Below are 12,184 nucleotides of genomic sequence, written 5' to 3' on the forward strand. Positions count from 1 at the left end.
GCCTGTTAAAGGGCCCCTCCTTGCACAAGCTGCTGAGGCCCATCTTGCTGCTCCTGCAACAGCCCACATGCTGGCCATGGACCCTGAGATCCTGTGGCAGCACAGGCTCGCCCTGACGAGGGTGCTGGTGAGCCTCCTGGTCACCCTACTTAGCCTGCTGCATGAATGTAGCATCAGCACTGGGGGGCCCTGACCCAACCCTGCCTCTGCTGGGCCCCCAACAGCCCATCCACCACATCTGGTCCCATGTCACCAGCAGCGACTGGTGGGACAGGGTGGTGATGGCCCAGTGGGACAATGAATGGTAGCATCAGAACTTGTGTGTACAAAAGGACACGTTCCATGAGATCTGTGCCTGCCTCCCCCTGCTTCGCCACCAGGACATGGGGACGCAGCCAGCCTTCCCGGTGGAGAAGCACGTAGAAGGTGGCCACCCCAGATAGCTACACCTCAGCAGGGCAGCAATTCGGGGATGGCAAGTCCACCACTGGGGCTGTCATATTTGAGGTAAGCCACACACTGGGCTCCAGCCCTGCTCGGGGAGTGGAGAGGTGAGCGTCGGGCAATGTGCACCCCCTCTCACCCCAGTGAACAGGGCACAGGAGTTGCCAAACAACCTGTATGCGTGCAAATAGACAAACATTAGAAAAAGTAGGCTAGAAACAATAAAACAAAGGACTGGGGCCAATTATTTACAAGGGGGCATCTGGGCATCGTGGGCATAACGACCTGTGTGGGGAAGGGGATGCGTGGGTAGGGGCTACTCAAGGGATGGGGTGGAGGGCCGTGAGCTCCAGGACCCACGGCTGCTTCTCTTGCCCTGGGAGCGTGGTCCCCGTGGTGCTCCCAGTGGGGTGGGGAGCGTGGTGAAGTAGTGGTGGCCAGTCTGTGGCATGGCCTTGGTGCGGGAGGTGGAGAGGGGGAGGGTTCCCAGGGCAGGGAGCCCACCATGGCCAGGAGCCAGGCCCCCAGGTCTCACAGGGCTGCCATGGGAAGCCCCAGGGAAGGAGGGCAGCTAGGGCCTCAGGGTCGGGGATGGCTTGGGCCTCAGGGCGGCAGCATGGCAGAGGGGTGGCAGAGGGACTGGGAGGAGCACCAGGAGGGCTCCACACACCTGGCGGAGCATCTCCACCACCTTCCCCCGTGTGTCCTGGTGCCACCACAGGTCCTCTGCCTCCAGGGCCAGGTGCCTCTCTGCCACGTCATTTGGGTGGCGGAGGGCAGCCATGTATGCCCCTGCCTCCTCCACCAGGCTCTGCCGATGGACCCTCCGTGCCTGCCAGGCTGCAGCTGATCGTGAGGGTTGTGACCTGCCTGGGGGACTTCCCACACCTCCAGCCTGGATGCTGCTGGCAGGCCCCAGGCTCCTCTGGTGCCTCTCCCATCCCTGGAACAGAGCTGCTGCAAGACAAGGAGGGGAAGGGGAGATTAGGACCCCAACCAAGCCCTGTGTGGCAGTCCCCTGTCCCCACCCCCAGGCTGGACCCAAGGAATGCACTTATAGCACAGGACCATGGCCCTGGCACGGTGGCCTGGGCAGCCCCCTCACCTGTGAAGGGTCCCACCCAGGAATGGGGTACTGGGTGAGGGGGATGTGGTTGGGCACAGAGGGATCCCTGCCAAGGGAGTGGGCAGGCTGGGTGCGGCTGTGCATCCTGGGTTCCCCCCAGCGTGGACCTGTGTGTACAGGAGCTCCTGGCGGGGAGGGGGGCGTGCAGGTGCCCTACAGCTTGCCCGTGGCCCTGGGGTGCACTCTGGTGTGGGGTGTTGGGGGGGTGTGTTGGGGAGGGGGCCTGCATGTGCCCCCACTGGGGGATGCACCTTGCTGTGCACTTACCTGGGGTGACCTTGTATTGGTTCAGTGATGCCCAGCTGGAGGTCGCCTGGCTGCTTGGCACCGAGGGCACAGCTATGACCAAGGACCCTTCAGGGGTGGAGTCCTCTGAGGGTCCCTCTGGCTGGCTGCTGTGCTCACCCTCCTCTCCAGCTTCCTTGGAGGAGCCCCTGTCCTCCCCCTCTAGTGCGGTGGGGTGTCCATGGCTACCGTGTCCATGAGGTGGCGAGGTGTCATAGCCTCCAAGGAGCTCCCGAAGTAGGATACCTTGCTGGGCTGGCACTGGAGTGGCAGCTGCCATCCCTGGCCTGCACATAACCCTACCACAGCGCTTTTATCTTGCATCAGACCTGGTCTGTGGTCCAGGGAGGATGGCCATGGGTGGCTATGGATGTGGCCAGGCAGGCGCAGGCGGGAGCATTCCTGCAGTGCCCCGTGGTGTCACTCAGCACCTCTTCCTCATGCCAGAGTGTGAGGAGGTCTTGCAGCTCTGGCTCGGTCCAGGCTGGGGCCCTCCTTTTCTGTGGCCACTCCTCTTCTGGGCTGCCATCATCAGAGTCTCCAGGGGTGCCCTGGAGGGCGTAGGCAGGCTGGCTGCTGGCCATTGCTGCATGGGTGGCTGTAGTCTAGGTGCTGCAGCTCAGCATGCGCGGCCAGCCTCCACAGTCCCTGCTTCCTGCTCTGGGGTTTCTGGGTCCTTGGAGCTTTAACTGCTGTTGGAACCAGGCACCATAGGGCCCCCAGGGGCTTGTTAGACCGTCTCCAGGCTCTGGTGGGGAGCCAGGATGACAAACCGCTACTTCTGGAAGAAGCGGTCCGCGAGTGTCCACACATGCTTTCTTCTGAAAGAATCTTCAGGAAGAAGACGCTATTCCTGTTATGGAACCAGCATTAGGAATCCAGAAAAAGCAGTGTGTTCTTCTGGATTCCTTCTGGAAGAGCGCCTTGCACATATGGACGCTCCATAGATCTTCCAGAAGCAGCCAGTGTTCTTCTGGAATATCTGACACATGTAGATACAGCCATTTCGAAATCCCTATTTAAAAATAGGCACCATTCCTCGTGGAATGAGCTTTATTTTGAAATAAGCCAACTGCTATTTCAAAATTATTTCGAAATAGCAGTTGTGTTGTGTAGACACTAGCAACTTATTTCACAGTAATGACTATTATCTCACAATAACTTTGTTGTGTAGGCATACCCTTAAAGCAGGTTTTTAAAATTATATTGAGGCTTTAAAGGAAGCTTCCTCCCCTCTCGCCCCACCTCCACTTCACAAATATGAATTTTCCCAGGAAAGATCAGTTGTTTTTCATGTTCTCTCCACTGTAGCACATGCTGCATTTTGTGCCCTTCCTTATTTTTGCTCAATACACGAGGAAGCACAGCTACGAACTCATTGCCTAAACATATGTGGTGCACGAAGGAACCAGGCAAAAGGCACTTTTGTTCAAGAGGCAAGACCCACAGACTATTACATTACTCTGTTGATGGTGTGGCTGCTTGCATATCATTCCTCCCCTTCCCCCATCCCTATCACAGCTGTACCTCAGCAAAACACTTTTGAAGAGTGCAGCAATTGGAGTTTGTTTTTAACGGATGATAATTACTTGAGGCGTCTTGCATGGTAAAAGCTACTTAGGAGCAGACAGCTTTGTGTGGGCTGTTCCTTCAGATAAACATGCAGCATCTTAAGTTAAAGGAGGTGAAGTTAAATAGTGAAGGTGGGCTAATGGATACGAATTTGTTCCGAAGATGCCATTAACTTCTGCAGTATGGCTGGAAAAAGCAATTTGAGTCCATTGGATTTGTTTTTTTCTCTTTCTTTCTTGCATTATCTGGGAAAGAACCAACTAGAGAAGCACCTACTGCCAACAGCAATGGCACATCAACAAAGTGACCACTGCTTGGGCACCTACTGCCAACTCCTCTATGAAACAGCATTGTAAGGGACCAGAGTAAGAGGCTGAGTCTCCTACCTCTGCTGAAGAGACACTTGCCATGACAGGGAAAATAGTCCAGGGGAGAGAGAAGTGGTGGGAGACCATGCGGCCTTGCAGCTCAAGAGGTGAATAATAGTTGATTCACTGCCATATCTGCTACATTCCATGTAACACCGGGTCCATGGGGAAGTAGCAGAGATACATTTTTACTTGCTTTGAAATGTGTGACAGCAGGAAAACAATTAAGAGAGCATGTGATGAGTACCCTGAAGCTGAGCTAACATACTTTAAGGCGGGGGGCGGGGAAGAGTACCTGAAGCATAAAATGTCTGTCTTGTGCATCCTCCAGTCTCAGGTCCTTATTTTCGAGGTGAGCTTTCAGTTGCGTCAAAAACTCATTCTGTCTATTGATGTCTGTTGCCAAGATGAGAGAACCCAACTGCTGTTCAATGTCCTGGCTGTAGGCAAGAAAAGCGAGCCCCTTTGAACATGGGATTGTTGATTATCAATGGTTTTAAACCTCTCCATAGTCTATTTCCACAGCCAGTCCCTGACGTGACTCGAGGGATTCCCCTTAATTGTGGTCCACTGGACTAGCTTGTGGGAGACTAGAATTTTAGCTGGCTCTGGGACAGATGTGGACTAGGTAGCGTGGCAAGAATAATCAAGCCAGCAGAAATTGCCCAGGGGAGCTTCCATAGGATATTGTGAAGAATGAAAACTAGACAGCCTGTTGTGTCCTTGGGTGGACACAGAAGGCACCGAGAAGAATAAATGCCATAAGATTTTAGATTGGCAGCCCCACAAAAGCCAAGGGACTGTACATTATTTCTTTAAAGAAGGACTGAGAACAAGGGGACTGGAGGATTTAGGAGATTACTAATGGGCCAGAGAGTCTGTCCTTTCTAGATAATTCACATTCACCCAAGTCACTAATGATTAAAGTGTAATACTAGAGATGTAAAAAGAATGTTTGTCAAAAGGAATCTCTCTCTATCTGTTTCCAAAGGATCAGCCTTGTGCACATGAACACACAACTGTGCAGCACAAACCCAACACACTATTGTCTTCTCCTACATTCGGCTGAGCTTGCCATCTCAGTCTGCTCAGAGACCCAGTCTGATTTGAAGCATGTTGCTCTGGTAGGGAGAGAGACACATTGGGCATTTCTACACTAGGGATGCCTTCTGACTGTTTCCCACCATGGTTAGCACTAACACTAAACAGGTGTAATACTCACAGTGTAAAAGACACCTGATGGGCATTGATGCCTTCTCTGTACTGGCATTTTTAACAGTGCTAATACTGGTGCATCTGAGCACATATCAGTAACAGTGACAAACTTTTAGGTAATGTTCCTAGTGAGGTCCCCTGCAGGTGCATCCCATGCTGCCGGGCAGGCCTGACGACTGCTGAGGGGACAGAGAGAGAGGGAGCTCCAGACCCCTTTGAAGTGCCAGGGTAGCACTGCTCTGGCTGCACATGGCTGTGAGCGAGTGTATGTGGGGGCCCAGTGCACGGTTTGGGTGATGTTGTGAGTTACCTGCCCTTGGTCCTGCCCCTTCCACCCTTGGTCCCACCCCTTCTAGGATGCGCAGCGCAGCCACTCTCCCACCTTGCTCCAGGGCCCACTGTGGCTCTTGGCATTGCTGTTGCCAGGCCAACGGCTTCTCTGCTTAATTTTTTGTTCCAGTAATGAAACAGGCTTTTGGTTTGTTGTCCATGGAATTTATCAGCATGTTTTACATGGGGGGACACTTACGTCATTTCCTTTGGCAGATGGGCAAGGAGCCTGGATTCTCGAAGCATTCCTATTGTAGATCTCCAGTGATGATTTTCTAACACCGAGACATTCTGAGGAGGAAGTAGGAAAGTAAATAAAATGACATAGCAGATCTATTTCTTACACTTCACAGAGATGTGCAAGAGCTACCAGATCTTATAGATGATCCATCTAGTCACATTTCCTGCCGCCACCAGTGGAGAACATCTGCTACTGCAGCCAAATGCCAAAGCCCAAGAAGTGCTTACCTAACCTAAATGCTACAGGTGTGTCAATCCCCAGGTAATCAGGTCATGCCAAGAGTCACAGGTCTTCCTATTGGTGACTACTTCAAACACACTATATTATTTTTGAGACCCTGGTGTACTAAGAGAACTCTTAAAAATGCACAGCAGCATTTGTTTATGAAATAGTTGCAAAGAAACAAATCAGCCAGAGGAGCTGTTGAATTTTTTTTCCAAAACATTTTAGTAATAAATGTAAGTGATGCATCTGCCCTATCTTCTCCTAGTTTTGCTCCTTTTTGTTCTGTTTCCATTTTCCTCTTCTCTTTCGCTTTTTCCATTCCACAAGTTGATTCCCTTTCCAATTTCCACTCTTACTTTACATCTTTGCCTCACTATGCCCATCCTGTTACACTACATTTACTACAGGTTGTACCTCCCTGGTCTGGCACCCTCAAGACAGCAGTGATCCCGAAACAGGGATTTTGCTGGACCAGGGGAGGTTAATGCCTCTGGTCCCTGGCCACTTTCACTGTCTGGCTACAGCTCCTACCACCGCTACTGCTTGCTGCTGCAGTGGGCTCTCCTCTCTGCCACGGATGCCCTGTAAGGCAGCTGGAGAATGCCAGATCCATGGCCTCTGCTTTGCCCAGCTGCCAGGGCAGGCTGGCTCCCTGGCCCCATGCCAACGCTGGGGGATGCCAGCACTCCAGCCCTCGTGGGGATGCTCATTCCCCAACACCAGCTCCAGTTCTGTGTGGCTGCCGGGGGATGCTGGCTCCTCAGCTCTAGCCCTCTGCAGGGCTGCCAGGGCACATGTGCAACAATCTAATTTATGATGTGTTTGGCTCTTAGGGAATGAAATTCATTTCAAGCACACAAAGGCAGAGGGAGATGAAAAGAGCAAAATCTACCCCCACGCCCAGAGGTGGGGTGTAGGCCTGCAGTGTTGCTCCCATCAACTACTGCATCCTATGAACTGGAATAGCATCACCTGCACCTCCCCAGGATGTAGAGCAGGGCAACAGGGCCACAGGAGCACATACATTTTGGATCCCCTGGCCCAGGTCACCTGCTGCACACAGGGTGTAGAGCCTTATGGAGCATGCATTCCACAAACCTCTGTGGAACGTGAACGCTGTGGACAGGGGGCCAGGACTTTGCACAGGCCCATGAGGGTGAATTGCTGCCAAGATGCCCAATGTGTCCTGGATTTATAATATGAAGATTAAAAAAAATCCTCGTCCCATAACACAACATGACATGACACACCTATATACATTGCATACTGTGTAACAGGGAACATTACACCTGTGGCAACTGGTGCCCAAACAAATGGGCGGAGCTGAGGCTTGCAGTTAAATAATAACTACCAATCATTGGGCCTCTGGCAGGCAGGACGTGTGCCCCTCAGTTGGGAGAGGAGGGGTAAGAGAAAGCCTCTTTCCAGTATGTGGTGCTACCCAACCTCTGCATTCAGTGCAAGATTTGGATGGTGTGCAGTAAGGAAGGTCTGGGGGCCACCCTTTGTTGCTGGTTCAGTTTCTGGCTGTGGTAGCTAAATGATGAAGATAAAACTGAGTCCTGTTCATCCTTTGCACTGAGTGAGGCAGGGGGGCTGTGGGAAATGCAGCTGGTTTTCAAGACCAGCTGGGCGCCTGACACACCTTGTCATGCAGGCAGGCTGTTTGTCTGGTTCTAAGTTACTGTTCTGTTTTTAAATGGGTGGCCAGTTTTAAAACTGTGTGGCTCCACCCTGTTGGTGTGACCTTGCACACATGGTTCATGAGTAGAACTCTGTGTCCATCACAGAGGTTGCAGAAGTCAGATTCCGTGACAATCTGCCACCTCTTTGTCTTCTGCAGAGGCCAGTGTGGCTGACCTCTGGGCCACCTGAGTAGCTGGTTCCGGGCCAGCCGTTCAGGTGGCCCTGGGGACAGCCACACTGGCAGCCCTGCAGCCACCCACATAGGTTGCATCTGAAGCAGACCTGGGGCCGGCTGTACAGCCACTACTTAGCAGACCAAGCAGCTAGCACCATGAGGATGGTTACAGCGTGTCAGACCAAAGGTCCATCTAGCCCAGTATCTTGTCTTCCGACCATGGCCAATGTCAGGTGCCCCAGAAGGAATAAACAGAACAGGTAATCATCAAGTGATCCATTCCCTGGTGCCCATTGCTAGCTTCTGGCAAACAGGCTAGGGATACCATCCCTGCTCATCCTGGCTAACAGCCATTGCCGGACCTATCCTTCATGAATTTATTAGCTATTTTTAACCTTGTTTTATTCTTGGCCTTTACAACATCTCCTGGCAACCAATTCCACAGGTTAATTGTGTATTGTGTGGAAAAATACCTCCTTTTGTTTTATACCTACAGACTATTAATTTCATTTGGTGACCTCCCCACCTTGTTCTTGTGTTATGAGGAGGAGTGAATATCACTTTTTACATTTTATGTTTTCCAATGTGCATTACTTTGCATTTATTTGCCTAAGCAGCAGCTGGTGTTGGACTGGCCTCAGCCCTCTGCTGAACAGTGGCCCTTGGCCTCTGTTCCCCACAGCAGTAGTCCCAGCAGTTGGTGCTATGAGAAATGGTGCAGCAGAGTACAAGGTGGGACCAAGGGAGATTGCATGAAAGAGGAGAGAGACGATGAGGAATCAGGTAGCAGAGGAGGATCCATGGAAAACTGCTTGGTGGAGGAGGAAATGACTTCATGAAGGATTGTACGGATGAGGAGGAAGGACCACAAGCAATTGCATGGACAAAGAGGTGGGACCATGAAGGGTTGCAAGGATAAGGGATCATGAGTGAATTTGTGGTCAAACATGATAATAAGAAGAGATACCACAAGGTCTATGAAACCTTAATTGTACTCCCTTGTGCTCAAGCATTATGGAATGGTGTTTAATGGTATGATCCCTTAATCATCAGTGCACAGATAACTGCTTACTTACTGAGCAGCTATTTTCTCATTTGTCAATAGGACTTATTTACTGCACACTATTCACACCCTGCTCAGAAGACAGAATTATTAATTTCTTGTGGGCTTTTCTGTGGTGCTCATCACTAAAGTATGCTGGTGCTTTGCAAATATTAATGAATTTATCTTCACAATATACCTGTGAAGTGAGTGGGCGAGAGCTCCAATTTAAAGACGAGGAGCTGAAACCCTGGCAACCCTGCTAAATTTCAAGTCATTGCTACAACTCATAAAAGCACTAGGGCTTCTCTCTTAAATGGTTGGAAGACTTTTTTTTTTAAATATGGCAAAGCAATGTATGTTCCCCTCAATCTCACTTTGGAAGTGACTGAACTGTTTTTGCTGAAACTTTAAATAAAAAAATTAGTCTGAGGCATGAAAATTTTCAGCCTGACCAAAGTTACAAGCTGTCAAAACCAGGGTCTAATGGTGAGATGTGTCAGGCAACCTTTAATTACTGGTATCTCTATCAACTCCTCCTATAAAATTTGTATTTTCTTTCAGTTTGTTCTTGTAAGATTTTGAAGTTGCAGGAAATATATAAACTGGAGTAAGTGCCCAAAGTCTAATGTGTCTGCAGAATCATAACAAAAAGCATTTAGGCTCTGAGGTAGGGATTGTCCCATAGTATGAGTTTGGATAGTGTCTAGCACATGGAGTCCTGACTAAGCACTGCTACACTATCAACAATGAAATAATGAAAGATCTATTTGCCCTCAGCAGATATAGACCTATCACAAGATGTTGGATGGTGACAGTAAAAAAAATATACTAGAATTCTTAGAACTCTCTTATTACTCAAGAAGCATTATTGCTGAGGACTCATCCATGATAAATCTATCATATTGCTTGTTTGACACACCATTTGTTACTGACTAGTAACCTAAGTTTCCTTGGAGCTGTGTGGCCATGCAGTAGCCTATCAAGGGCCATGCAAGCACTCAGTGCTGCAGTGGGGAAGACTTCTCTCCCCAGACCTGCTGTGGTGGGGAGAGAGAGTCCTTGTCAGCCCCAGAGGTGCTACTAACAAAACAAAACAGTTTGCGCGCAGGGAGGGATAGCTTGGTGGTTTGAGCATTGGCTTTGTAAATTCAGGCTTGTCAGCTCAGTCCCTGAGGGGGCCATTTAGGGGCCTGAGGCAAGGGGGTGGGATCTGCAAGGGATTGTGATATAGGTCCTGCTGTGAGTGCAGGGACTGGACTTGATAACCTCTTGAGGTCTCTTCCAGCTCTGAGGTAGGAGTGTTTTCAGTTCTGTACATTTCTGCTCATGAACAGGTGGCAGGTATAGCAGACCAGGCAGGGTGCCTGGGCCAGGGGGGCCCTTCCTCTGCATCTTCTCCTCCCTGCACCTCATGAGACCTCTCAGTGCCTGCCTCCTGGGCGGGGGGAGGAGGTGGAGTGAGGAGTGATGGACAGAAAGAGCCTCCTCGGGGGGAGGGATGGAGTCAAGAAAAAGTAGGGAAAAGTGGTGTCAAGGTCTTAGTGGGGAAGGGTAGAAGAGGCAAGATAGGCTGTTGCCTCACCTAGAGGAAGCTTCCCCTGCAGCCCCTCATGGGCCAGTATTATACAGCAAGATTACACAAAAGCTCTCAGTATCTCTCTTCACCCCTTCCCTCCCCCACATCCAGTTCACTCTGGACAACTACAGAAATATCAGGTTAACAAGTGACAGCTGAGCATGAAGCCATGCATCTTTAGCCTTAAGTGCAAGTAGCTAAAAACCCTATAGTTGCTTCTAGCAATTAGAATGGTCAGCTGCCCAGCAAGGCCCCTTCTGCTGACTTAAGGTTAATTGGGAACTGGTATCAGATTGCCTTAGCCTGTGGGGATATAAACCAAATGGGGTGGGGGAGAGGAGGCAGCGTCCCAGTGTGAACAGCAAACTGGTGGTGTGTTTTGTAACAGTCAGCTCCCACTCTAGAGGAAGCCTAACCTTTTATTTAAATGGCTAGGTGACATATATTTATGGCTGGCTGTTGGAAGCTTCCATTATGTTTACGATCTAAAACCCCTAGAATGGATTGTCAGTTCCCATACTGAGTAGCTCATGAGATTACAAACATCCCAAATTATATTATTGCTTAGGAAGTCACAGAGAGTAGAAGTGCATGTTCTGAAGGCTATTGCTGTTTCTGGTGGCCAAACCTCAAAAAGATTCAGTGATGTAAATAAATACCCCAAATCTGCTACACACATTTCTCACAACCACAGAGCTGGGCTATGAATGACATCACAATGGGCTTCTCTAAGAGAGGACTCCTATTTCTGGCAGGAGCCCAGCAGTGCAGAAGTAAATCAAAACCTAAGAGGAAGCGAGGAAGAAAGGATATTACATAGATAGTTGAAAGAAAAGAGTTATTCATCATTCTCTGGTGTCAAATCATTCTCTGGTGATTTGTATGAGATGGGTCTTCCCCGCTTATCTTTTCATGTATCCTAATTCTGCCTTCCCTCCTCTCCACACCAATCTAATTGGAGTGACAGAGGAAACTGGAGCAAGTTGAGGTAAGCAGAACTTAGCTGTCATGGCTATAACAAACTGATTCAGCGAGTTAAGCCAGTCCCAAAGTCAGCTTTGGGAGCATCTATCAGTTCTGACCTTGGCTCACACATCCCTGTCTGTTCCTTTATCTCAGGGTAGAAGGACAGCAGCACTGTTACACAATCACTAACTTATCTGTAAAACTACAAGTGTCTATGCAGGGGAAGCGTGCAGTGGGAGTGTGCTGGCAGGGAGGAAGTGAGAATCTTCTTCTCTTTTAGTACTCAGCAAATTATTAAATCTGGACCATCCTGTAATCATGCTCAATATAGGCAGAAAGGCATATGGCCTTTCCCACATTGTTCTAGGGTGCAGAAGGTTTAAAGAACTATCACTATACACCAGCTTTTTTTTTTTTTTTTTTTGGACAGATCCAAGTTCACAGTCTGAGTTTTGAAGGCCAGGGATCATGGTCAGTTCACACATACATTTTTGTGTTTCTTGGATTTGAAAAGCCCCAAAGCAAGCACACCAGCTCTCTGACCCTAACTCCACTTATTCCCGCTGGGAATCAGGATTGCCACATGCTGCTGCAGCTGACTACAGGGTACACATGCTTGCTGCGTCTCAAAAAGATAAGCACAGTAGTCAAAGCTAACATAAGCATGCATGTAAACATCTCTGGATTTATGTGTGCATGAATGTTGTGATATCGTACATATTTTATATATGGATATAATATGTACATAAGCATATGCTCAAAAATAACATGGATTTACTACTTAATCTGTTTTAAGAGAGCACTGAAATCATTTATCAGTAGGAATGTATGAAAAAGTTGCCTGTGATGTTGGGGGCAATGCTCAGTAGCTCTGAGGTTCCATTTGGCTTATATGTTATATTCCTAAAACCTTATACTTCAGGGCTTCAT

The 12,184-nt window shown here is 49.4% G+C and overlaps 1 protein-coding gene across 3 annotated transcripts in view; it reads right to left on the reverse strand.

The window, feature by feature from the left end:
* The window catches only part of PDE7B (phosphodiesterase 7B), a 296,173-nt gene that overhangs the window by 16,589 nt on the left and 267,400 nt on the right, over positions 1-12,184 (reverse strand). For all 3 annotated transcript variants that reach the window (XM_074990509.1, XM_074990510.1, XM_074990507.1), the window contains 2 exons: positions 5,540-5,631; positions 4,091-4,235 (listed from right to left, as the gene is read on the reverse strand). In XM_074990509.1, the coding sequence (XP_074846610.1) occupies positions 4,091-4,235; positions 5,540-5,631 (237 nt within the window). The remainder of the gene's footprint in view (positions 1-4,090; positions 4,236-5,539; positions 5,632-12,184) is intronic.

Source organism: Carettochelys insculpta, chromosome 3 (genome assembly GCF_033958435.1).
Source record: "Carettochelys insculpta isolate YL-2023 chromosome 3, ASM3395843v1, whole genome shotgun sequence".
NCBI classification, from domain to species: domain Eukaryota; kingdom Metazoa; phylum Chordata; order Testudines; family Carettochelyidae; genus Carettochelys; species Carettochelys insculpta.